This window comes from Parus major, chromosome 1, assembly GCF_001522545.3.
Source record: "Parus major isolate Abel chromosome 1, Parus_major1.1, whole genome shotgun sequence".
Taxonomy (NCBI): Eukaryota; Metazoa; Chordata; class Aves; order Passeriformes; family Paridae; genus Parus; species Parus major.
In genome coordinates, this window is record NC_031768.1 from 103529837 (window position 1) to 103556069 (window position 26233).

Consider the following 26233-nt stretch of genomic DNA (forward strand, 5'->3'; position numbering starts at 1 on the left):
AAAGCAAGCACTCTTCTTGTATAGAAGGTGGTCAGACACTGATAAACCTTCCTAGCTAGGATATGAGAAGTTTGGAGATGTTCCTGTCAGGAGATAGACCTCTGCAACTTGATCTGGTGACCAGGTCTGAGCAGGGAGCTAAACTAGACAGTCCCCAGAAGTGCATTCCTACCTCAGCTGTGGGAGTCTGTCAGTGTCTGTGGGAGTCTGTGATTTTGTGAGCCATGGAAAAGACAAATTTACAGGCAGGAATAAATTGAACAGATGAACACCTTAGATATTTTTTCCCTACTGTTGAAGAAAAAAAAAAAAAAAAAAAAAAGAGAAAGCAAATAAGTTTCCCTGAGTGCTTCACAAAAGCTTTAATCCTTCTCCATTTCCTAAATTGACATTCATTCATTCCATTCATTCTGTAAGTGCTTGAAAATGGGGCTTGAAACAGAAGTACAGGTTGAGGGATATAACATGAGCACCACTGCAATAATTGTCTCTTACCATAAAAAGTGCCTTTACTTTCTGCATTTATTTTTCATACCTTTGTTCTTATTTACTCAAGTCTAGCAGGGCTCCCTTGATGGCTTGAAGCCTTTGTAACATATTGGGAAGGACATAAAATATCAAGTAACGCAGTCTTTGGGCTAATACATTTTCAAAAATGTTTCATGCCTCATTTCTCACGTAAATCCTTAGGTTGCATTCAGCCTTCAACATGCCATTCATATTCATGAAGGAAAAAGGCCAGTGTTCATCACTTTCCTGCTGAGCTGTAGGCACTGCCAGGCTTGCCCCCTAGGGACTGCAGCAGTGCCCCAAGGAAGGTGTATTCCCCTGGTGCTCCTCTCCTGAGGACACCCTGACCAACAAATGTCATGAGCAGATGATGAAAGTGTGAATAGTCTTATCTTAGTTCTGAGGATTGTCCCATTTTCTCCCCTTTGTTAATCCGGTTCAAACTCACACCCCTGCTGCTCAACATCCCAGGAAAAATGAACCAAGCAAGACTCATTTTAGAACTGCATCAGTGGTGTTCCTAAGGGGGTTCTGCTGAAGGAAGTCTTCTGTCTTTCCTGTTCATTGAGCAGGGAAAGCCATGATCTAGGATGAGATCTAAGGATCCCATACTATAATGCACAGCTCTGCCATGGTACCACTTTCACTGTGATGTCTACAAGATGTTACTGAGTCCCAGATAAGTGAGGAAATCAAGACAGCTCAATACCAAAATAATTTCAATGGGTGGCAGCTGGTATATGTCAGTCTTACTTTCATATCCACACAATACCAGGCTGAAAAGCTGCTGAGCTCTTATCTATATTTAATTACACAATGCTAATTCTGCTTATTCATCTTCTGTAAGTTGTATTTTTTTTTTATTCTACTTTTCTTACTATCTAGGTGATAAACTATGAGCAATGGATCCCACCACGAGTTCACAATCCAGGTGTGCCTGGCAACAGTGAAGTGGTGAGTAGCCATGAAAATTGTTTATTTTTTTTCACCAGCAGCTGAGAAGAACAGGCTCACAGGCTGGTTTTTCCTGTGCTGTATTTTTGGAGAATGATCCTTCTCCAAAAGCCTAAAGATCTTTATCCATATCCATGTTATTAATCATGATATCTCTCTGTCTTCTATAGAATACCTTATTATTGCCCTGCTATTAATCATTATATTTCTTTATCATTTATAGAATATTGTATTATTGCTGTGATTCCCAGGGCAGAATCTGCCTATTATCTCAGACTGCTTAGTCTGATTCTGCACTCATTTTAAACTAGTTGGAGTACCAGGCCAACATCATGGGGATATTTAAAGTCAGATGTATATGGGCAGAGCACGTGAGGGAAGTCCAGACAGTGCTTCTCTATGTGCTGACCATGGCTTTATCGACATTTTTTAACAGAAAATTTATCCAAATTTGATGCATTTTACAGAGCTCTTTAAAAAGAGCAAGAAGTTGTATATAATCACATACTATTTTAATATTAATTATGTGCAGCCATGTTATTACTGAAACTTTCCAAACATTTTTATGGTACCATAACAATTAGCACCGTGGACACAGTAAACACATAAATTTTTGTCTTCTCACTCTTACACTGTAGTCTGAATTTAAGTGCATTGGTAGTCATGATTAAATCATTGCACTTCCTTGGGAAAGGCAAAGCAGTTAAAGAAAAATCACAGAGATTAGACTGTGCCATGACTAAATTCTTTATGCTGAGAAGTGACATGCTGTGCAAGTAGTTTTATTGAAATTAATGCAGTTACACCCAGGAAAGAGAGTGCTCAACAGGACTGAGATTGCAGGAATCTGACCAGCAGTGTTTTACACTTAGCTTCCAAATTGCTGTATTTCTGTCACCAGGTTAATCCTCATAACATCTCACTGTGCAAAAATGTGTAAGGTATTTAAAATATCTTTGTATAAAGTGGAAACAGTTTATCAGACATAATTTAGTTCTTTCTCCTGTAATGCATTTTAGAAGTGCATTTTTAAAATGTATATTTTTTTGTGCTTAAGTATTCCTGCACGCTTCATACAAATTATTTGCAACTAAAGGGCAGCCTGTGATTTATTTTTTTACACAATTCATTTTGATTTGTGATGTGACATGATTTTTCACCACTAAAACCCATTAAGTAAGGAAATCAATAATATTCTTGGTTCTCATTCATGTGGGAATTATTTCCTTATAGATAGCTTTGCTCATAGATTGGGGCAAAGCACAGTTCACCTGATTGGTTTCTACATCAAATGTTTGGATAGGCAGATAAAATCCCATATTTGAATGCTTATGTAAGCCAAAATAAAATACTGTAAATTTAAAAGCTATCTCACCACTAGCTGATACTTCATGAGCTTTTTTTTCTCCATGAAAGAGAGTTACTACATTTATTATTTAAGCACTTATGACTTTTCCCTAACAATAGACTCCATGAAACGCATGCTTTTAAGGAAAAGAGGATTAGAGTTTGCCATTAATGAAATTATCTGAATAGATTATCTTCCATTTATCTTGATATTTCCAAGATGGAAATCCAAGATCATAAATCAAAGTCATCATGTTGCTTTTGTGTTGTTACTTATAAGCGGACAAATTATTATTGCTACAAGAGATCTAATATGAGAGCAATATTAGCATTTTAAACCACTGTGATTTATTTTGCAGACATCTCACAATGAGACTGAAAAATTGCACCTCAATTTCTCTCGTTACCTAAGACAAAAATGCATTTCTGCCATCTTGAATTTGTAAGAGGAAAGAAATCTAACATGCAGGTGAAGGACAGAAAAAGCACAGCAGAGCAGTTGGTGGTGATGAGCTGATGCCCACAGTGTGTCCAGGTCTTACCAATGCTCACATCCTCCCTGCTGGACTCCAACCAGTAGCTGGAGGCCATCAGCTGAACTTCTGGAAAGTGTCTTTTGTCTTAATTTCATCTGTAAGGAGTTCAGTTTATGGAACTTTGAGACTGAAGTGCAGCTTTCAGGGATAGCTGCGACATTCACTGCAAAACTGAGACACTAATGAAGCCCTGGCCTACAAGAGACACTGGAGACATTAAAAGGTGTCAACCCTCTGGCTTCCTGTTCTGTTCCCATGGAACAGATTCCAGTTTCCAGAACACTGCAGGTTTCATGAAATGTAGCATGCTGCTGAGAAGGAGGGATCTAAACCCAAGTGCTATGCACTGTGAACTTTTGCATTATTGTGATTAAAGAAGGAGTATTCCTAGGGTCCCATCCTTAAGGAAAGAAGTCAATATAGGCTCCATCAGCATTAGTGTGATTTATATCACCCATGAAGGTAGCCCTGAAAGGTGCATCTAGACACATAATAAATAGTAGTAGTAGTAGTAATAATAATAATAATAATAATTAACATAACAAAGAGTATTTTATCATAAAAGTGCCTGAAAGAATAAAGCAGTTTCAGATTTTTTTGGGGTGTGGGTATATGTTTATTTCACTAGGTCCTGCATGTATTCTGTAATGCTTAGGTATTCAAGAAAAAAAATATGTAAACAGCAATATAAACACTGGTCTAAGCTTGATGTTTCTTGTGAATTGCCTTTTCTCCTTTTTTAACCTATTAGTCCCAAGCAAGGAAAAGCTTAACTTTTAAAGCATTGTGTCAATGATCAGTTCTTTGAATCCAACACTTTGTCATTCTCAAGATAAACACCATGTTACCCTTAGTTTTTATTTTTAGGGTTTGAATTATTTTAGTGTCTTTCTTGTTTTGTTTTGTTTTTGTTTTTTTGGCAGAGTGCAGAACCAGACAACAAATCTGAGTCCAGGGGAACATTAAAAAGATTGCAGAAATTGGTCCGAACAAAGAAAGCAAGTACACAGAGCTTGGAAGACGTCAAGCACGTTCTGGTTCCCCTCAGTAAGTACAGCATCACATCAGCAGTCCTTCCAACATTTGGCAAATTGCACTGGATTGAACATAACTATAAACAATTCAGTCCTGGTCTGTCATTCACCACCCACGATTTTCAACCCCTGACTGAGATGTTACTGTGATACCACTGCAGCGCTCACTTCCTCATAGTGTGAAAACCTGTTTCCTGTCACACTAGCTGGAGTTTTGTAACAGTACATCTCACAAGTGGGGATTCTAGATAAATAGAATTGTATAACAGCAGGGCCTCTGTGCTGGGGACACTTTGGGTTTCCTAGTTTTGTATCACATTTCTGGTCAGAAAGGCAAAATTCACAACTAGGAAGATAATTTCCAGTGCTAATCCATGGGTCAGTAGCATCTGCAGGAAGGTCTGAGGTATGGTAAGGAAGTCAGTCTCTCATCATACCTGAGTGCCCAGGGCTGTAAGGAACAGGAATTCTGAACTGATTCTGGCCTCAGCTGATTTTCTGGAGTCTCCTATAGATCTCTGATCTGACTGTGCAGCAGCTTTTCCTCTGAACTTGTTTTGCCAATGTTATTTTAACAATGCATGCACTGGTTGTACAACACACTTGTTTATATGATTATTTAATAACCCAGTATTAGCAAAACAAGTTTAAACTATCCGTTGAACTACTGCTTTAGCCAATTCACTGCTTGGGCTGAAACATGTAAGGAAATAGGGATTTTAGCAACTACTTTGTAACTACAACATACATTAAAGGGGTGGGAGAGCAATAGTTCAGAAAACTTCCTGAACTATCTAAATTCATGCTCTCTGAAACTATCAGCAATATGACATTCAGTTAGCAAATTTTCATGGGCAGAACTAATAAAATTTTCCTCCTTTGAGGAAACAAGACAAATATACCAAATGGAGAATAAATCTCACTTTTGGCTCAGATGCCTGACCCAGTACAAAATCCTTTCCATCTCCCTAATTATCATAATTATTTGGTTTTGGGGGTGGGGGGGGTTGTTTTTGTTTTTTGTTTTGTTTTTTTTGTGTGTGTTTTTGTGAGTTTTTTTGTGGGAGTATTTTTGTTGTTAATTTTTTTTTTAAATTGAGTCCTTGGCTTTTTCATTGTATAGAGTGAAAGACAGCTATTAAATTTTAAAAAAAAATTGTGCTACATTCTCTATGAATTGCAACACCCTATAACAAGAATTTACATTTTTAAAGATACCTTAGAAGATGCTTATCTCTCTGAAGAGGATGAAGAAGCACTAACTTCTTGCATGAAGCTGACAAAACCTCACGAAAAGAAGTCCTGGAAAGATAATACAAGGAGAAAAGAAGAGACTGAGACCAGGATGGATTTTATTTCTGCGTCTCTGGGCCGCTCATACACTTCCAGACTTAATAACTTAGGAACTATTTCAATTCATTCTGAAACAGAATTTCACTTGTGGAGTGACTGGAAGCTGTTTCCTGACAACCAGCTCTGTCCTTGTGACTTTTTAATTTCAAAAATAGAAGAATGGGAAAACTGTACTTGCTCTTCTCATCAGCCACATCTTACATATTCCCTAACTGATATGGATCTACAGTACTCCTGGGTAAGTGGAAGTGGTTTCTTTTGTGCTGATATGCATAAAAATTGGAAACTTTTTGCTCTGATTCAGCATTAAAGACATGCTGTCGTCTTCCATGTGGTTATGAAATGCAATAAACCAAATTTAGATTTCAGGTAAATGGATGTGAATGCATTGCTCAGGCTAACACCAGGGGTTCGTATAGCCCTAGGTAGTTCATTTTTAACCATGCAGACATCAGCAGCTTAGAGTTGAAAGGCTCTAGGCTATTCTGTTTCTCATCAGCACACTCCTGGGTTTTTTTTTGGTTTTTCATCTGTACTATACTCATCCTTCTATGCTTAGAAAGCATTCTGGAAGTGTGGGCTAAGTCAGTAAGGGACAGTGAAGCAAATGGACTTGGAGCAGGCTTCTAGAGTCACTGCAATGCCAGTAAAAGACACTAGAGTCATTTAGGCAAATGTCAGAGGTTGCAGAGGTATCTGTCTTTTTGTCTTCTTGCTCAGCTTAGCTGGTAGAGCCTATTTTTGCAATTACCCTTGTAGTAGCAAGAAGATTCTAGGGACAGAAACAAAGAAGCAGAATTTAATCTTAGTCTGAAGTTATCTTCCTGGATAGATCTTTGGAGGAGGTTTTTGTATTTTAATTGCTGGCATTTTTAAAAGGGATATTCAAAACTAGAAGAACAAAACCAAGAGACACGCTTTTTGGTGAGGGATATAAAATACAGACACTGCAACAAGGGTTTTCTCCCTCTCCTCACTGGTCACAGCAGGTCTTCTGGAGCTCCACTTAGTGGTGAGCACATGGAGGGTGACTGGAAGAGTGAAATACATCAGGGAAGCAGTAAAAAATAGCCACTTTTCCCTTTATGCCTGTTCCCTCTACAGTGCTCCAGGGACAGAGCTGTCTCTCACTGTGAAATAAGGCCAGCTCCGAGGAAAGTGCACCTCAACCACAGGTTTTTGTTTTTTTTCTAAGCCAGCTGAGTGTTCAAATGCAGGTCTGAGCAATCACAGCCTTAGATCAGAGAGTGTCCTGCTGAGAACAGCATCATCTGTGACATGTGCCCATATAGCATTAGAAAGGTAATAGATGTGGGTCTATACAGCAGCCATATTTCTGAATTCATGGAGGAGGTAATTCAGCTTCCTTTCAATGACACAGTAGCTGACATACCAGGCAGGACCTGAAATGTGGGATTTATCTAGCTGTAGATTTTCCTGGGATTTGACATAGAAAACAGAATTTAAAACTTTGACTGATGGATAATTTGAAAAAGAAGGAAAGGAAGCTACCCCTAAAAATGCAGAGGGAGATGCAGCAATGAGACCCAGGATAGCCTCAGCCCTCCATAATCACAGGGAGAGCACCTGCAGAAAGACCTGTGGGACAAAGAGTTGGCAGAAATGGGCTGGGAGCCATGAACAGAGGCTGTGGTTTGTCAGGGGAGTCCCCCTGCATGCCAGGAAACAGGAGTCTCTGCAGAAAGTGAATTGTGTCAGGGATGCTGGGCTCCATCATATGCCTGGCTCCTTTATGCAAGCAGCTTTAGCATCCCAAGCGAAGGTTGATGTCCCCGGTAAAAACAGTAATAGAGGTGCCAGTCAGATTTATGAGAACATAAGTGTCAATTCAAATAATTTTATTTCATTTTGTCACAAACACACTGTTAGCATTCCCTACCCTGGTGAGATTTGTCCTACCCATGTTACTATTAAGTGCCAGCAAGAGGTTTAGTGCTTGTTTTTCTCGAATTGTTTATTTTGCCATCTGCCTTCCTGACGGGCTGTCTGACTTTAATGTATCTCTGAGGGCTTAGTGTCTTTAGATTTAGATTACAGCCAATGGCAAGACATTCTTTGCATCTGTATTCTATCAACTGGCTCAATTGAAGATTACAAAGGCTGAACTTTCAGTTTTGCTGTTTAAGGATCAAAAAGCGGACACTGGTGGCTTTGCTATGAGAGGATCAGACAGAGGGGGTGGTGCAGATGTTCTTTCTGATGTTGATTTATTAATGAAAGTAAAACCAATATATTCCATAGCACCACTCTTCCCTGTTATGTGAGAAAGAAGGTATGGTTTCATTTTCTTGACTTGGTAACTCCTCTGTTGTCTCTGCTGCGGAAAGTTGTGGAGGACATAGCTGGAGACTATCAAAATGCTTATTAGTATGTCCTGAGTTGAGACAACTTGTAGATGCAAAACAAAGATCCAAGACTGCTATTCCATCAGCAAACTGCTGCTTATCTGACTTGGGGGACAGACAAATATCTAGCTCAGACAAATATTATCCAGATGTATCTCAGCAATGCACACAAAGCTGATCAGGCCTGGCCTTTATTAAAGCTTGAATGGCAGATAGTAATTTAAGTAGTGCTCTCCTGTAATCACAAGGAAAGACATGGATCTCTCCATCACAGATTGCTGTTTAGAGAGACAAAATATGAGTAATCCTAATTCCCTTCCTCCAATTTCTTCCCCGACACCTTTCTTCCCTTGACTCCCTCTTCTTTTCTTCCACCTCAGCACTTTGCACAGCCTCCCTTGTGGTGCTTCATATTGCCAGTTTTTGTCACCTAAACCAGTAAAAGGGGTGACAGAAGTCATCTAGGCAAGGACAGACTCCAAAAACTATAGTAATCTTCAGCTCCAACAGGCTCCTCCAGCTACTCTTCCTTCAGCCTCCCCTAGTTAAGCCCTCAGTAACCACCTCCATTAACTGGACAGCCTCTGGCACAAGGATATTGCAGACCATTCACATTTCACCCATCCTGCCACAGTGCTACCATTAGACTCTTTGTGCAGAGAAAACTACAGGTATTTGTATATATATATTATATTTTATATATAAATACAAAAATATAAAATATATATTTTATCATTCATATTTTTAAAATATAATTAGTGGTTAGTCAAAATTTTGCTTAGGGCAACATAAAGCATTGCTTTTTTTTGGTGTGTCAAGCTTGCCATGTGAAATTATTGTTAGTAGTATTCTTCCCAGAGAGATGTAATTTATAAATAGCTCTTTCTTAGAAAGTGGAAGCATATATTTTAAAAAAATACAGAGTACTTGAAGGGGAAAAAAAAGAAAACTATTCTTGCATGACTGGATAAAGTAACTACTATGCTGCATATTTTTCTATTATCATGAAGTGTATTGGGGAGACCTGGGCTGATGTTTGTGATGTTATGAATCAGCTGAAAAGCAGGCAGGAGATGGAAGAAAAGATTGTCCAGACACCACTTTAACAACCACTTGACCCCAATGGAAAAGGTTATTGGGTTTTTATAATTCTTTTTATTCCTCAGGCTTAGCCCTACAGAAAACAGTTAAGCTGTCTGTCTCAGACTAGTTTTTTCTTTTTTGTGTGTGTGTGTTTACTAAAAGCTGCCCTTCTGTCATTGTATGCTAAAATACTCACTACCCTAACAAAGGATTATGCTTAGAAGTACCATGTCCATATGACTTTTATACAAACTCTTTCAGCCTTCTGTTGCTTTTTCTCAGTCTGTGATGTTGCATAAGGCTTTATAAGACTTTTTCAACCTCATAAGGCAGGAAAAATCTACAGTCAGAAGGCTGTAAACTACAGGAGCTTGCTAGGCTTGAATGGACCTGAAAAGCACAGTGAGGTCACAGCTGAGGTCCTCTTCACAAAAAGGTTTCCAGACTATCCTGGACAGTCTGAGACAAAGAGAAAAAAAGCAGATGAGTCCTTCTCTCCTCTCCCTCAATACTTTAACATGCTACATCACTGGCTGACCCATCCACTCTCCCAATATCTGTGAAATATGAAAGATGCCTTCGTAGAATCACACAGGCCTCCTTTACAGGAAAGGGAGAGGAGACAACATCCTCTGTTGGAGACAAATCAGCAGAGTTACTGGAAGTGGGCTTCTCATCTTCATACACCTTAGCATCAAGGTAAAGTTTTACAGAAAAAGGATTTAGTCACTGATACCCTAAGAATATTTATCTGGTGCAACCTGTGTTTGGCATTCAGTGAGAAGGAAATATGAGCAACATTTCCCAGGATTAAAAATTGGGATTTTGATGAGGAGAAAGAAAAAAACCTAAAGGAACTGCAGAGGAAGACATATTTTCTCTCCCATTTTCAGGTTAAAAGGAGATTAGAAAGCTTTGAAAGATCGGTTTCTATCTGGTATGAATGCGTTACATTGTGGTGGAATGAAAAATAAGTTTGTTCAACCTTACTGCAAAAAGACTTTATGCCAATTCCTGTGTTCATTCTCTCCAATTCCTCTCAGGAAAGTGTTATGGTTTAATCATGATTATGTTTGCCCTGCTGTTACTGGCCATGGTTTTCTGCCATTTCAGTGACCTCGTGACTTTTTCCTTTCTTCCTGGTCTGGCTTGCTTCCTGGTCAGACAAGCCATTTCTCAGCACCTCCCTTTGACCCCTAGGAGACATGGCTAGTTTGACACTCATTTTTTTTGTTGAAGAAACACTCTAATTGTCAACCCTGGTTTTGTACATTTCCTTGCTCTAACTTTTCCTGGCACATTGTACATAACAGGTTCTGATTGCCCCATGACAGCCTTTCTTCCTTGCTGGGCTTGCTCTTACCTTGCCCTCTGCACCTCCCCTGCTGTTCCTGATCATTTTGGTTCTCAAAAACATGCTGCATATTGCCTGGAGATTGATGCAGGGGTTGGGTATCTGTGATACCAATGACTGATCACTGCTCCCTGGACTAGTGGAGTGGGGAGGAAGGGTATGGACAACTGGTAATGAACAAACAGGGCAGAGTATTCTTCTCCAGCAAAATGTGCTCCAGCGCTGAAAGCTGTATTTGAACTGCCCAGAGAATTGCTGTGGGAAGACTTCTGCTCCATTTCAGCCAGCAGTTTCTGGTGCACACCAGAATGCTGTAGGCTTTAATGGACTTTCTGCCTGCTCAATTTTCTTAAACAATTTGACTGTTTTCTGCAGTTTTTCCTTTCTTCAGCTAATATCGTTCTGTTGAGAGACACCTGAACATGCCTTAGAAGAGCTTTCTCGATTGCGTTTTGAATCCTCATTTGACACAAATATAGCACTAAAAAGAAAGCCTGGAAATCCCCAAATTGCTTTTCTGAGACACCAATTTTCAACTGCTCTGGCCACTCCGGCTGCTTCACTGTCACTAATAAGTGATCCTTTTAAAAGCTCTGGCTCTTGTTCCTATTTCAGTGACAAGGTGGGAAGCCAGATCCTCACCAAGTATAAATCTATTTTCTGTGGGTGTTAGAGAGTCCTGCTCAGCCAAGCTGAGGCCCAATCTTTGCCCAGGGATGAGATAAAGGGCAGCTGAAAGGCAGTAAACAAAACCAATCAAGACCATGATATGCGTGTTCAGGTGACAAGCTGTGGCTAAGATGCAAAACCAGGATTTGTTTCCTCAGATATGAAACTGTCCCCAGCTGCTTCTCTTTCATCTTGTCATGTCTTCATTTACAGGGCCCTCAACTGTAAAATGTTTTGAGGTTTTTTTCTTTAGGGTTGAGATTAATGAGTGAGAGACGGTACTCTTATTTGAATTTAGAGATGTTTATTATTTCTTATCTATGTTACATTTTCACAGAGTGTATGTTCTTCAGCACACTAAGCTAACAAACTAAAAATGAAGCTTTACATCTCTCTCTACAAGGCTTTTTAAGTGTAAACTACCCAATTATAAAATGCTAACTAATTTATTTTTACTTCTAACTTAATAACCAAACATTTGTGTTCCACACTGTGGAGTTTTCTACTCAATCACACAATATTACCTAAACCTATGAAGAAGAAGGTGAAAAAGCAAGACAAGCTTACACTTTAAAACCTCTGTTTTGCTACATATATATTACTATATCTCAAAACCTTAAACTCTAAATTTTATACTATGTGTTAGAACACACTTTTATTTAAACTATACATTTACAATCTCAGTTCCTTAATTTTGGAAGCCTTTTCTATGGCCTTAGGTTAAATACAGTGTTCTCCTGTGGGTCAGTGCTTGTCAGCACAGAAAGCTTAAAATTCTCTGTGCCTAGGGTTCCAACACTCAACAGGTTTCCTGTTGCTTTTTATAACATTCTAGCTAATTTCAGTGGTTACCCTGCTCTTCCCATTGGTCCACCAGCTCAGCCCTTTTCCCTCTGTATTCTGCACCTCTCTTGCAAGGTAAAGAGACAGCTAGAAACACCCCCATGCTCCCCAGACTGCAGTCATGAGATATATGGGAACTGATAAAAGACAAAAAGGAACAGTGCTACAGAGGCACCCATTTTCCCCCCATTCAAACCCCATTCCAGAACCTTGTGAAAACTTATTTTGAATTTTAAGATTTGTGAGTGGCTAGTGGTTGAGATTTATGAAAATCTATTGTCGTAAAGTGCTGGTGACATTTGAATGGCTTTGTTTTTTTAAACTGATGAAAAGCTAAGAGCCAGAACTAAATTTTCAGTGTTTACTTTTCCTGGAAATACAGAGAAAGATACAGGCTCAGAGAAGAAAGACACAAATGCTAGTGAACTTAAGAACACTCATCTTCTTGGTGCTTCAGGGTCTGTAGAGTTTCACTTTTTCTACTGTTGCAGGCACCTTTATTCAAGAAACAGTTACAGCAACAAGTTGGTAAACATTATAGGGCTTGCTTCAGTTAAATACAAAAAATGAGAGAAAAATCAAGTGCAAGGTTTCTTCTCTCAAGCTTTGTGCTGGGAAGACAGGAAACTGGGAGGGTGTCCATCCTTTCTAAAGATGCACCACTGCACTGTGCTGATAGCAAATATCTGTCACTACCACTCCACTTCCTACAGTGACTTTTGCTATTTCTTACATAGTAACGTGAAAAGTTTGGTGTCCTCATCTGTGATGACTTTGACCATGCAGTCTTAAAAGAGGCTTTAAAAAATGTGAAAAATCTGATGCTGCTATTCTTCACTATGGTAACTCTTGTCCTATTTTTTATTTTTAATACCTGACTAGAATTTTCATGGCTATGTAGGGAATGATATCATATTTTCCATTAATCCTAGAGGCATGTACCTAACTCTACCAAAAAGCTTCTTAAACTTTTTCTGCCACAAACTTCTGGGCTGTTTTGTGAAGTTGAATTTCTAGTATTTGCTAGTATATATGAAGCAGAATGATAATGAAGTGAATTTATTTGCACTAAAAGATATTTTAGAATACCACAACATTTTTAATATTGTTACAGATAACTGCAGAAGAACACTGTAATTCAGCTCAGCAGATTTCATGGGTTTGCTTCTGACATAGCTGCTAGGTCCTGCACAGCTAGAGAGAGAAATGAAAGATTTTGGACTACTGTCATGAATGTAGTATGAAGGGCAGTATGATTGTTGAAATTGCAGGGAAAACTGTGCATTTCATAGGCTTATGTTTTGTGAATGCCATATGCATTCTCAATAGAAAAAGAAGAGTGCTAGCTGCTTCATGAAATGTGATTAAGAGTCAAAATATAATTAAGCTAAGTGAAGTTGTTGGTAGCAAACTGTCTGGTGAAAGGATGACTTCCTGTTAGCCTACTTTGGAATTGCTACAATGATGCACTTTTCCATTCTGAAGGACATATATTGCATTGCCTGTCTGCTGCTTTATTACTTACTCTGTGACAATATCATCCTTAGGTGGGTCTGCTGTCAGTCCAGTATAAAAGACATTCTTCTTATTGTCTTTTTATTTAAAAAAAAATAAATAAATAAATTAAGGCTATAACTTCTTCCCATAAGCCATAAAATCCAAAACAATCAAACAAACAAGAAAACAAAATAAAAAACCCCAGCCAATACAAAACAAAATGAAAATCCCACAATATTTTGCTTGATCAGTGGTCCTGCTGAATGAATCAGCTAATACAGGCTGTGTTTTCATGCTGTGTTGTGCTAATGCATTCACTCCTGGTACTTTCAGGAACATCCTGACCAATGAAACTATCAGGCAACTGTTAAAATTTTTTACAGTGCAATTCATCTCCTCACACAAAGTAATGCAGTTTTACTTCTGTGTAGATTCACTTTTGAAACCTAAATATTTTCTAGGTCTTGTGCTTGTTGAGTTGGTGGCAAGCTTCCCATTTGTAGCCAAAATGTTTAATCTTCACTGTGCTTGCAGTAGCTCAGTGCACTCTGTGTGTGCTCATCTTCATGCAGGAGAATAAGCAAGCTTAGCTTAAGATTTCCTCAGAATCCCTGATGAAACTATAATTAAAGTGCTACCCACGTGACTACCCACGTAGGTAAGGATTTTGAGGCTTTGGTAAGGAAGCCATGGCTGAAGATGACTCAAGGATCCTTACTGACCTTAAGTTACAAGAGCTAAGTGGTGGCTAGCAGTGCACACCACAATGCCTGACACTCCTTGTTTCTCCAGCTGATTCAAGTGGCTCTTCTTTTGGGGACATCAGTTTTCTGGAAGTCCTGGGATGGCTCAGAACCTGGTTATCTTTGCTTGCTTCTTTTGTGAGTGTAGATTAGGATTGTTATTCTCTTTGCTAAGTCACTTTTGTATACTTTAAAGTGTGCCCTAAAGCCTATTTGTGAAACAAGCCTTTCATAAATCAGAAGAAATTGGTTCTGTTTTCATCCCCTTCACACAGAAGTGAAGGAAAAGTCACATGGTATCTGTGCTTAGCAATGGCACAAATGGAAGAGTGAGGATTTTCAGTGCCAGAAAGGTACTAAGGTTTCCAGGGCTGCAGCATTATTATAATGAGTGTGTTTCAAAGCCCTTTAAAAGAAGCACTTCAGTTGTCACATTCTCCAAAAGCAGGGCACGTCTTGCATAATTCCAAACTTGTTTTCAGAAACTGAAAATTTAATGTGAAAACTGCGTGTTCATCCAACTTGGAAAAATTACTTGCGGGTGAAATGAACAAGCCTGAAAAATAAGACTGGAAATGCAACAATTAACACATAGTGAACACACCTGTAATTCTGCTATTTAAATACTTCCAGATATTTAGACAGGTCATTGGAAGACAAAGACCAGGGCTTTTCAGAAAAAAAATGGACAGTGATTTGTATCTGAGTATTTGCTTTTATTTTGAAAGGAATTCACCAATGGTAATGAAATTTCTGGACCGTTTTTCTGTAGACATTTAACTGATTGAAGAAGTTCACCTTCCCTAATACATAAGAGAAGCAAATTGGAAATTTGAACATAACATAATTCTTGCTGGAAGTGCTTACACTCCAATCCATTTGAAGAAATCTGGCTGAATAATTTTTGCAAAAGAACCAAATTAATTAGGTTAAATGACGTGAAACTTCTTGTTTGCTTCTACTTACAACTTATCTTTGATAGCATAGCACATGAAATGATGACAAACAGTGTGTGGGAAGTAGGAAAATCAAGAGTTCAGATAGTTTAAGATCATGAGACAGAAACTTTTACATATATCTTGAGGATTTCTATATTTAGTTCTAGATTGTGTAAGTGTTTTAATATCTTGATTTCCTTCTTCACATTTATGCTTCAACATAATTCCCCTAAAAATTATGGCAAGATACTATTCAGATTTTCCAGTTTGAAAGACATGAAATCAAACTCCCCAAACATTTCATACAGCTGTATTTGCTCAAATTATCTGCACATCTAACCACAGGGTCACATCTTGAGGATTCCATGCAGTCAGTGATCAATTGCAAAGTAAATGACTTTTAACACAATTTCTTAGTGATACCCTGAACTGGAATGACAAAATAAATCCTTACCCCAGTTCCTTATAGCAGCATAGCTTCTTTAAACCCATGAATCATGATCCAGAGATTAAGGACATAGATAATGCAGATTCAACTCCCTGCACTATTACAGACATCTTGTGTGAAATTAGACAAATCACTTGTCTGTCTCAGGCTTCATTTGCAAAATGGGGATAGTGTGTTCCTGTACACATCAGATGGTTGTTGCACGAGCAAGGATACACATTCCAACTTGTGCCCCAGAAGGGCAGCAGTTCAAACAGTTTATTTGCAGGCTCTGACACTGTCATTCAGATTCATAGTTTGCACTAAATTAGACAGACACTCAGTAGAGAAAATGTGGTAAATGTTAAAGTTGTCTTATTAAAACTGCACCATAAAACACGTAGGGGTGAGAATCAGGTATCACAGACAGCAATAATTCTGCCTTTCCTTGGCTTCAAAAGTTTGTTTTCTTCCTCTAATGAGTTTGGGCGTGTATGGTACATAAAGGTGCTGATTTTTTAGGGGTTCGGGTATTATTCTTTCCACCTCTAGTGGTGTTTGAACCCAAAGGGTCTTGTGAACTTTGCCCTCATAAACCAGAGGAGCATAATATTCTCTCCACCAGTTTGTACATATATTAAAAACCAAAAAGACTTGTAAACTAGGAGGCCTAAATCTGGCTTTCAGAGTTTGCTCCAGGAGTGAGCAGTTTGTTGTCTGTAGCTCAACAGAACTTTTAGCAGATCCTGGAGCTGTTTGCAGGAAAGGTTTTTTGCCTTTTCATCACCTTCTGCTTTCTGTGCAGCAGTAAGGCAAAGGAAACAGAAATCACACAAAATAATACCAATAATAGAAGAAAAAAGTATATATGAGAATAGATGGTAAAAAAAAGTTCCCTAGAGAAGAAGTATGCAAGGTGTGAGTCAAAAGCTCATACACTTCATGGGAAGTGAGAGGGGAAAGAGTTTGATATTAGAATGAAAAATGGTGAAGATTGGTGGAAAGAATATGGAAGAAAAGGGGGATGTTTGTGAAGAAGCAAAGCAAAGCATTACTCTCTCTATAAAAAGCACAGTTTTGGAGACAGTCTTCCATTTCCATTCCCTTGTCTCCCCAAAGACAAGTTACTGACACATAAGTAATTACCTTAAACATACTGAGTACTGTGAGTGTCCCTGTGAGTGCCTTTAGCCTACAGCCTGAGCTAAAGCATGTTATCTTAAACCCTTAATGAAATAAATTTATGTGACTGTGCTTCATTTCATCTTGTTGATGGGCTGAGAGCAAGTCCCCACCCTGTCAGTGAGGCTCAGCTGACCTGGGGCAGTTTAGTCAGTTGTGACCACTCAGCCACAGCCTGAAGCATCCCATGAAATTCTGAGTGAGGCAAGAGGGGCACTAGCCATGCACAGGGTGCAGCAATCACCTTGCCAGTCCTCAGTGCCAAAATCCAGCAGGAAAAGCATTTCCTCTTCCTTGTCAGGGAGCCCAGCCTGGCCATAGCTTGTCCACCCTCCACTCCTGCCCTGGAGCAAGCAGCTGATGGATCCAGGTAACAATTTACACCTGCCAGACAAGCACAGAACATGAACCAGGCCACCCTGCACTGAGGTTCAGACCTGGAAGTAAGAGAAAATCAGCCTCTTAAGTCTCATTCCCAGGGTGTGTGATTTGGTGGGTCTGCTGATTTTGGAGCTGTTTTGACTCACATCCTGACAGATTTTGAAGGTCTTGCCATTAATATTAGCACCTGAGTTAAGTTTTGTTACAGTAAGCCTATGGGTCTGGTACAGAGCTTGGGGAGGAAAGGAGGGAAGATTAAGGTTATGAATAACCACCTTTTCTCAATAATGAAGAAGGACTCTGTTTCTGCTGGCTATCAGTCAGGTATCACATAATTTAAATGGGTAGAAATAGATTTTTAAAACAAATTCCAAATAAATCCATCTTGTCCCTCTCTGTCACTTTCGAATTATGATTTTCACCCACTTTAAATCATGTTAAAGAAAAAAGGAGAACATTTTCCTCTAGAAACAGTATGAAATCCAAGCCTTTCAAGTGAATGAATGTGCAGTGTGCTGTTATTCCTTTTCCTGTTAGCCTTTGCACAGCAGTCCTAAGGCCATGATGGCACAGCAACATGACACTCTGACACCAGTGAAGAAATTCAGCAGGAGATGTTTACTGGGAAAAGATGGTTCAAACTGCAGAGTTTTCTGACAGCAGCCTGGCATTAAAGTTAATCAGAATTTACTTCTGCTGATCTTGATTCTAATCAGCGATAGGCTGGCAGACATCATGTACATACCTTGAAAAAAATCCCCTGCTGGACTGTCAGTGCTGCTGTGTTAAACTGGTCTTCTAAATACCAAATGGAGCATGTCATGTTTTGTGTATGAGATTAAAACAGAGAGCCTAAACTTATTTTTGTATCAGTTTCCTTTATTGAAAATCTCATATCTGAGCTTTTTAAATAGATGTACAAGATGACCGTCACTATTTATCTGTAAATGCATTTCTGTGAGTCTGAGCTTCAGCTGGATGACTACAAAACAAGTCATACAAACCTGCAAATTCCGTGGGATAAAATGTCCTTGTAGCTGATTAGTAATCGCAGTGTTCACTAATGGAATCCACTGAGATGTTCTAGGTATGAACACTGCAGTGTAGCCTTGATTTTAACATTCACTCTGAGAAACAGTGAGGCTGCTCCCCTGCACGTCTGAACTCCCAGCAGCAGCATCCTGCCAGTTGCTTTCTGTTGTTCATCACAGACTGTAAAGTGTACTCTGCTTTCAGAGTACAGGAGTCGCACAGGAAAACCACCAGTGACGCACATTTCTGCAGCAAATTATTACACAGATGCTGGATAAGGCTGTGGCTTCTGCTTTACAAGACAACAACCTTGCTGACTTTGAGTTTTCTCGACAGGAACACCAGGAAGACATAGACACAACTTTGGCTCTTACTCTTCAAGCTAATAAGAAAGGGATTTGTTCAACAGGTGAAAGCCAATCTCCTTGAGAATCCTTATGTCACAGCAATATAGATTTTTATTAGTGTTACTGCTAACCTGACATAGTGTAGGTGTGACTGATCTGTTCATCTACTGCTAATGCAAGAGAATGTGTTGGGATGAAAGCTGGAGATAAGTTCCTGGTACTTCAATTTCCCTTTAGGCCAGGTGGTGTTGGGACTATGCCAAGGACACAGTCTGAGGGCCTGGCAATGAGACACTTCTTCTTACTCATAGAGTATCAACCACTCTTTTGGACCAGACACCTCTTTGAACTCTGGTAGTGGTTTTCTATAGCCTGTCCCTGCTATAATTCTTCATCACTCCATTGACCTTAAAGGCAAAGGATTAGCATAAAAGAAGGAAGAATCACAGTAACATTTTTTCAGGAAGAGAAGGAAGCCCAATAGTCTGAGAGACCAAAATCATATTTCCTGGGACCTGGCATGATGAAAGTATTCCTGCTGCTCTGTACCCTGATGGTTGCTTAAATAAGCTTAGACTCCCACTCTTTGTGGTCTTGTGCCTTTTCATTTTACATATGTCATTAAAAATCCACCCAATGTAAATGATCTAGCAAAAATTAAGTTTTTGAAGCACAATTTAGGTGTTAATTATTCACTTTGCTGCATAGCCAAGGTTTCATAAGTATCATGCTTTGTATGGGATAGGAGTCTTCTTGATATAGGGTCAACACAGACACAAATCAATACTGTAAGATTAAAATATTCTTTAATCATGTGCTGTCTCTCTAAGACTGAGAGTCTGTAGCTTCTCCATTTTCTATTCCTGATGAGAAAACTACATGGGAGCCTATTCAATAGGAAATCACACACCTTGTTGCATGAAGTCCCTAAATATTTTGGACCAACTTTCAATACTAAATTCTGGATGAGGAGTTTTCAGAGAATGTGAGAGTATTAAAGATGGAACTTAAGGCATCCCAGTTGAAAATCACAGCCTTGATCTTTGGCATTAAAATTAAAGTGAGTGTGTTGTTAAATAGTTACAGCCCAGCCTTCAAACTCTGTCTTCTTTCATGGGTTGTTGTCAGGGTAGAGAGGGCTTGGCTTCACTTTTCCACACTTGCTCTTTTGAGTTTCTGAAGAGTCTTTGCTGTGGTAGCTTATGGAGAGAGCTCTGCTGAGGATTAGCAGTGACTGTAGCTGTGGCTGGCTCAAATCAAACCAGGAGAGGGAAGTATCTAGCTAAATTCTGGCCCATAATTAATACATTTGAGGAAATTGTGTTCTGCTCACGAACATTCTTTGAGGAAATAAAGATTAAATTTGTTGAGTAAATTATTCACTGCAAATTATTCACTCAGCCTCACTTGCTATTCTGAGATTTCTGCAATATCTAAGCGAGTTAGATAGCACAGGGAGACGCATGCCCATGAAATCACAGGCTGAGGGTATGATTCTTTTCTTGTTCAAAATATATCTTCTTTAACTAAAATGAACAGACCAAGACACTCTAGGCTTGTTTAGTATTAGGGAAAGCAGTGTAGAGCCCCAAGGTATCTTTGAGTCTCCAGTTAAGCTTGGACCAGTTTTGTCTGATGGACAATGAAAAACGAGTTGCTAATACAGAGAAAGCCTAATTTCATTTGCTTTTTGACAGGTGGCCAGTGTGCTAAACCCTTCAATCTGCTTCATGCCCTACTCTCTAGTTTTATCAGAATAATCAAGTATTGAAAGGATAAATTTACTCTTGCAGTTTAGTCTGGAAGTGATCTCTCCTCTCAGGGAAGGTAACTGGATGGAGCCCCTGAGGGAATATGATACCATGTGGGAGGGAGGCACATAAAGCACTTGAACATCCAGGACCATTCATCACAGTCCATTCATTAAAAGTGAGTAATGATAATAATAAGCTATAAGGGATGTTGCCTTTTATAAATATAATGACAGTGGGAATCATTCTCATGGGGTGATCTTAATCATTTTAAAGTGGATAGCTTTTTGCCCATAAGACTTTCCAGATAAAAGAGTGACGTTGCCTGGTTGTTTCAGGATAGAGGAGTCAGTCCAAGCCCCATAAAAATCACCTGAAAAACTTCTATTGATTTCACTGGGATTTGGATCAGATTCAAAGTCCAGCAAGGAAATGGAATAAGTTACATACAGTCATGTCCAACAGAAAACTACGTATAAGAATTTTTCTTTTAATTTTAAACGAGTACTCATTCCCTTATGAAAAATTAGTTTCAGATACAGAGGATATAAGCACCAATCTTATTATTAATTTTTAATTCAAAAGAGCTCCTTTTGAAACTTAATGGTTAACTAAATTAAATGAACTTAATCTTATATATGTTTGATTTTCTTCACTTTGTTACTTTGTGAAACTGGTGGGTCAACCTTCCAAGGGCAAGAACATAATCAGGTCAGCCTTCAAGCTGCTATAATTTTTCTGATATGTGGATGAGGAAAGGAAATAGATATGGGTGAGTACTATATCTCTTGAAATAGCCTCTTTCTTCCTGTTTAACAATAAATATTCTACAGAAAGGAAGCTCATATATTACTCTTCAGCTGAGTTCCCATTTTATTAATCATGAAGATTTTAACAGTGGCCTGAGACAGGAAATCACAGTCTAATGATCAGCCGAGTCTGATTTAATCCTCATGTTTGGATCAGATTAAAAAGAAAACCAATATACTGCAATGTAAATCTATGGTGATAATAATCAAGTTTAATTACTATTAAACATATATACAGCTTTTGTAACAACTTATGGCCCTACTGAATTACTAAGGCTGATTAAATATCCATGGTAAAACCTCCTTCAGCTTAGAAACTTAAACTGATGTTTTAGGTGTTGTTTTCAGGTGTAGGAAAAAAAATAAATCTGTGAGTTAACCATTATTATTAATTGATTAGTATTATTAATCTCAATTCTTAGGAACTCTGATGGATATGTTATTTTCAATAATAAAACCCTCACATTCAACTTTGGTTTAAATTAGTGGTTTGATTAAAATGTGAAGTGAAGCATCACAAGCTGAGGTTCAAAACATAGTCTACTGCAACCCTCTAACCTAGAGACTTTTGGGCTATATTTGACAGAATTCGGGTACCTTGACTGCAGTTCCTCCTTCCCTTCTTACCAACCCCCATCTTAGAAGGCCTGCAAAGGAAAAACCTCATAATTCTATTAGTGTGTAACAATTATTCCTTCATCAGTCAGTATCAGTCTCAGTCCATCCAGTTGCCTATCCATCAGAACCCAAAAAACTCCTCTTAAACATTTAAAGAGAAGTCCAAATAGAAAACCAAAATGGGAATTCATCTGATAAGCATGTCTTATCCTTCCTTGGAATATTCATATGGTAGAAGAGAAAGAAGAGTATTTTTAAAAAAGCTTTTATTTATGCCAAAATTATGAGTTAAGCCTGCTTAGAACACATTTCCTTGGAAAAAAAAATTTGTAAAAATTAACAACATGAAAAAAATTTTTAAAAAAAAAAAAAATTACCAAAGTTTTTTTTTGAAAGTTACTTCTGAGTCCTTTTCTTGCAATTTACTATTCCTTTTACTGTTGTAGTAATCTTAAATTAATATTTAATTGAAGCTTTGTGGGGAGCCTGAAAATTTTGGGTTTGAAACTGAGAATTTACCTCCATTGCACAGCAAAAAGCTGGGAATATTTAATAGTTTCAAGGTTTCTGGCCTATTAGTCACAACAAATAAGTTTTACTTAGGATGCTCAAGGCTTTTGTTTTTTTCTGTAAGATAATTTCAATCAAAATGAAGCAGGAATTTAAGCTATTTTAATAGCTCTGCTTTTGGGCTGGTTTTCAAGGGGATGTAGAGGACCTCTGCCATTTCCCTCAGCCTCTTTGTTTAAAGTCTTCTGTAAGACTTGCCTTTCCTCCCTGTGACTTTCAGCAAATCAAGGAAAACAGAGGACTGAAAAGCGAAGTTTCAGGGAGTCCCATTTCTGTGACAAATGGCAAAAAAGTTATTCCACCATGCAAGAGAAAAATATGGCTTTAGGTAATTCTCTTCTCTACCAAACAGCAACCTTTAATCTCATTGCTTTTATTGCATTGCTGGAGAGCTGAGAGGAATGGAGGAGTTTGGGGCCAGTTGCACCCACAGTGTAGCTCACATCAGAGATCAATATTATCTCTTAGTCCTCTGAATAGCAGCACACCTTCTTCACACACAGGTCCCAGCACAGGTGGAAATAAAGCTGCACTTAGTGATAAGGAAAAATTAAGAGATGAATAGAGAATGATTTCTTGAGGTTGTCCAAAATCTTACTGAGACCTGATGGCAGTGACACAGCAGCAGATAAGTTTTAAAGCATTTCTTACTTTGAACCCTGTCCTACATTTCAACTCATCTCCTTGGCACACCTCTGTGTTTCTTGTCCCCATCATTTCCTCCCCTCCTTCCTCACCCCCTCCCCAAAGGAAGAATTCACTTTACTCCCCCATGCAACAAGGCAGCCGTGTGAAGTCACATCCTGATAGAATAAGGAACTGCACAACCAATGTAGACGCTTGGAGTGCCCTCCCTTGCACTTAGTTTGGTTACAAATTCATAGCCCTTGCACATCCAGTGGAATAACGAGAGTTAAACATGCTGAAGAGAAAAACATCTAACGTGTCTGATAAGGAGAAAAGTCAAAAGCCAAAGGTAAGAATGTCTCATTTTTTGCCATCAATTAATACAAATAACAGGAATTCCTAACAATTTTTAATACGAGGGTTTCCTCTTAAATCCTAGCTTCAGGATTTTCTTATGTGCTTGCAAGTACCTCAGTGCTATAATCTCAGGAATCTGCATATACTCACTTTATAGTAGTGAAGACCCAATTCAAGGAATCATCATTGTGAAGCTATAGCTGTGCTAAAGAATTCTGGTGCTGGACTTTAACAGATGGGCACACAAATTCCCTTGCTCTGTTTCATTTATGATAAACCAATGATGTTCCAGAAGAGAGTGTGAGAATCAGTGAAGAATTAAAAATACTTTTATATTTGTTCCTTATTTTAATAAATTTGTTTTTGCATCACCAAACCACAGGAGAAGAGGGTACTTGGCAATCAGTGTTTGTCATCTTAATTTCTTTGTGAATCATTAAAAAATCAGCCTAAAAGAAATACTCTAAACAAATTGTCTATATGCTACACCGGACACTTTCTACAATCTGGAATTGTAAGAAAGGAGGTGAGACTTTTGCAACATGCATAAGGATCTGTCCAATGCTCAAAATTTATTTTCAGTCCCTGTACTGAGAGCAAAATGACCTCTGCTTGTTGTATTGTACAAGTATTTTCGAGTATTGTAAGGCTGTAGTGCAACAGCTACTGCTCAACCTGAGTACTTCAGTCTCCATTTCTGCCTCAGTTTATTGATGCTGAAAATTTAACAAAGAGATTAGAAAAACCTCTTAGTATTTCTTTGCTCTCAAAACTGCTGTCTCCCAATTTATAATTTATAATTTAAGGTTCACCTTCTCATTGTTTGGAAATAAACCTCCTTTAATGACTTCTGTCACTACATTACAGACATTACTGCAGACACCGTTTGAGCAAGGATCCCTTCTGGTTTTGCACAGCATTGCCTTTTGTGGATTGTGCTTGCAATTTTAGACTGTTACTCATTAACAGTTAAAATTAATATTTTTCCATGGATTTGAAGTGATTGTGATACCATTTCCCCCCACATTTTAATATTTTTTTATTGCACTGGTTGTTTAGGTATGCATCTTTTTTGCTCATTCATTATACTGTGTTTTAATGCCAGGGAAGAATTATAATTAATATCTAATTACATTATTGATTAAACAAGAAATGATCAGGAAAGACTTTGGGGATGGACTTCCGTGTGAATAAAATATTTTCAAAAACCAGTTTTGGCCACTCTCTTCTTCCAGAATAAGGTGTTCCTTAGCAATAGTCTGATTTTTATTTTTAAAGGCCCACTTTTGCACAGAACTATGTAAAGTTTCCATGAGGAGAACCTTTGCTTAGTGAGCTGCTCACAATTAGGACAAGGGAGCAGACAGCCCCACGTTGCATAGAATAGGAATCTTGGTTTGTTGTAGCACGTTTCGAAACTTGTCCCAGGGAAGCAACGTAAATACTCAAGTTGCTTAATGTTGAATTGGGTAAGATTGGACACAGGTCTTCTCTTCCTGGAGAAGTCACAGGATTTCACAAGTGACCTCTGTAGGTGACATCCTGGCTGGCCCTGCAGCATTTGGTACCTCCTCATGCTCACACAATACCATTGCCACCGGGCAGGTCTTGGGCTACCTCACCTTGCCTTCAGGCCACTTAGACATCCCAGTGTCTCCAACACACCCACACAGACCTGAGGGAGAGCCAAAAGGCCTGCTTTTCATTTTAAATGAAAATCAAGTTTGCAGCCTTAGACCCTCAAAGGGGGCACCAAAAAGATCTTTTTAGGTAATTGAATCTTAACCATGGAGACTATTTGTCTTTATCACAACTGTACAAATTTCTGTGCATTAATTAGAGTGTTTCACCAACATTTTTTTTTGTTAACCCTTTTGGTTTTATTACTTTCTAATATAAAAAACACTGGCATGAATTGCTGTGTTTTGATAAAGATGAATGAATATCACAGAAGGCTCGTGTTAAAGTCTTTCTCAAGGCAATTTGCTGTGGTGGTGGGCAGTTGAATGATCAGGGCAAGAGTAATACAGGTTCACTATATCACTGTTCACTACGTGCAGTGCATTTACCTTATTTATTATTGTGGTGCTTAAGTGACTTCTGCAGATGTGTTAGATGCTGCATAGACAAAAATCTATTTTAACACTCTCAGTGTACACTATGAAAAGTTGATCTATGCTGTGAAATAATAGTTTTGCAGGGTTTTTTTGTCATGCAGCAAGATTTCAGTAGTGCTGCAGCCATGCTAATAACTTCTTTGAATGTCTGGCAGCTTGCGTGTATTCATGGATATGCATATAACTACTGAATGCATTTATATAAATAAACATTCATTGTTAGGCAAAAAGACATCCAAACCATGTGCTATTCCAGAGAAAATGGAGAGAAATGAGAGAGAAATGCATTCAAAAGAGATACTGGAAGGATTCTGATCCTTTGCAAATGTTTCTCATTGTAGCTGCACATATGGGTGTACATTTATACCTTTTATAAAAGCTGAGGAAGCTGAATTATAAAGGAAAAGTCCTAAGGGTTAAAAATACCCCACTTAATGTTGGAGAAATTCAACCAATTGGATGGCTTAACTCTCTATTCCAAGCCTATCTAAGCAAATTTATCTGTCTATCCAGGACCTTAAATGACTTCCTACCACAGCAGAACCTGTGCATCTCCCATCCCTTCCTTTCAGGAGTCCTTGCCTGCCCTCCTCTCATTTCTGCCAGATGAGACACAGCTTGGTGTGCAAGGTGTAGCTGCTCAGAGCTGCAGAATTCTTTGTGGGCAGGTGAGGTCAGACAAAGTAGGTCTTGCACAAAGCCCTGAGGTCCATGGTCACACTGATGGCTGGAGTGGCTCACTGCAGGGACTACTCCTGCGTTCCTGGAGCTCTGCAGAGCAGGAAAGC

The 26233-nt window shown here is 38.7% G+C and overlaps 1 protein-coding gene across 2 annotated transcripts in view; it reads left to right on the forward strand.

Annotated features, from left to right (window-relative positions):
• SAMSN1 (SAM domain, SH3 domain and nuclear localization signals 1) overlaps positions 1-26233 on the forward strand; it is an 82422-nt gene that overhangs the window by 25064 nt on the left and 31125 nt on the right. Inside the window, exons 7-9 of one of the 2 annotated variants that reach the window (XM_015640462.3) lie at positions 1396-1464; positions 4271-4394; positions 5596-5972. In XM_015640462.3, coding sequence (XP_015495948.1) covers positions 1396-1464; positions 4271-4394; positions 5596-5972 — 570 coding nt within the window. Of the gene's footprint in view, positions 1-1395; positions 1465-4270; positions 4395-5595; positions 5973-23144; positions 23321-26233 lie in introns of those variants that run through there. The other variant, XM_015640472.2, reaches the window with a different exon arrangement.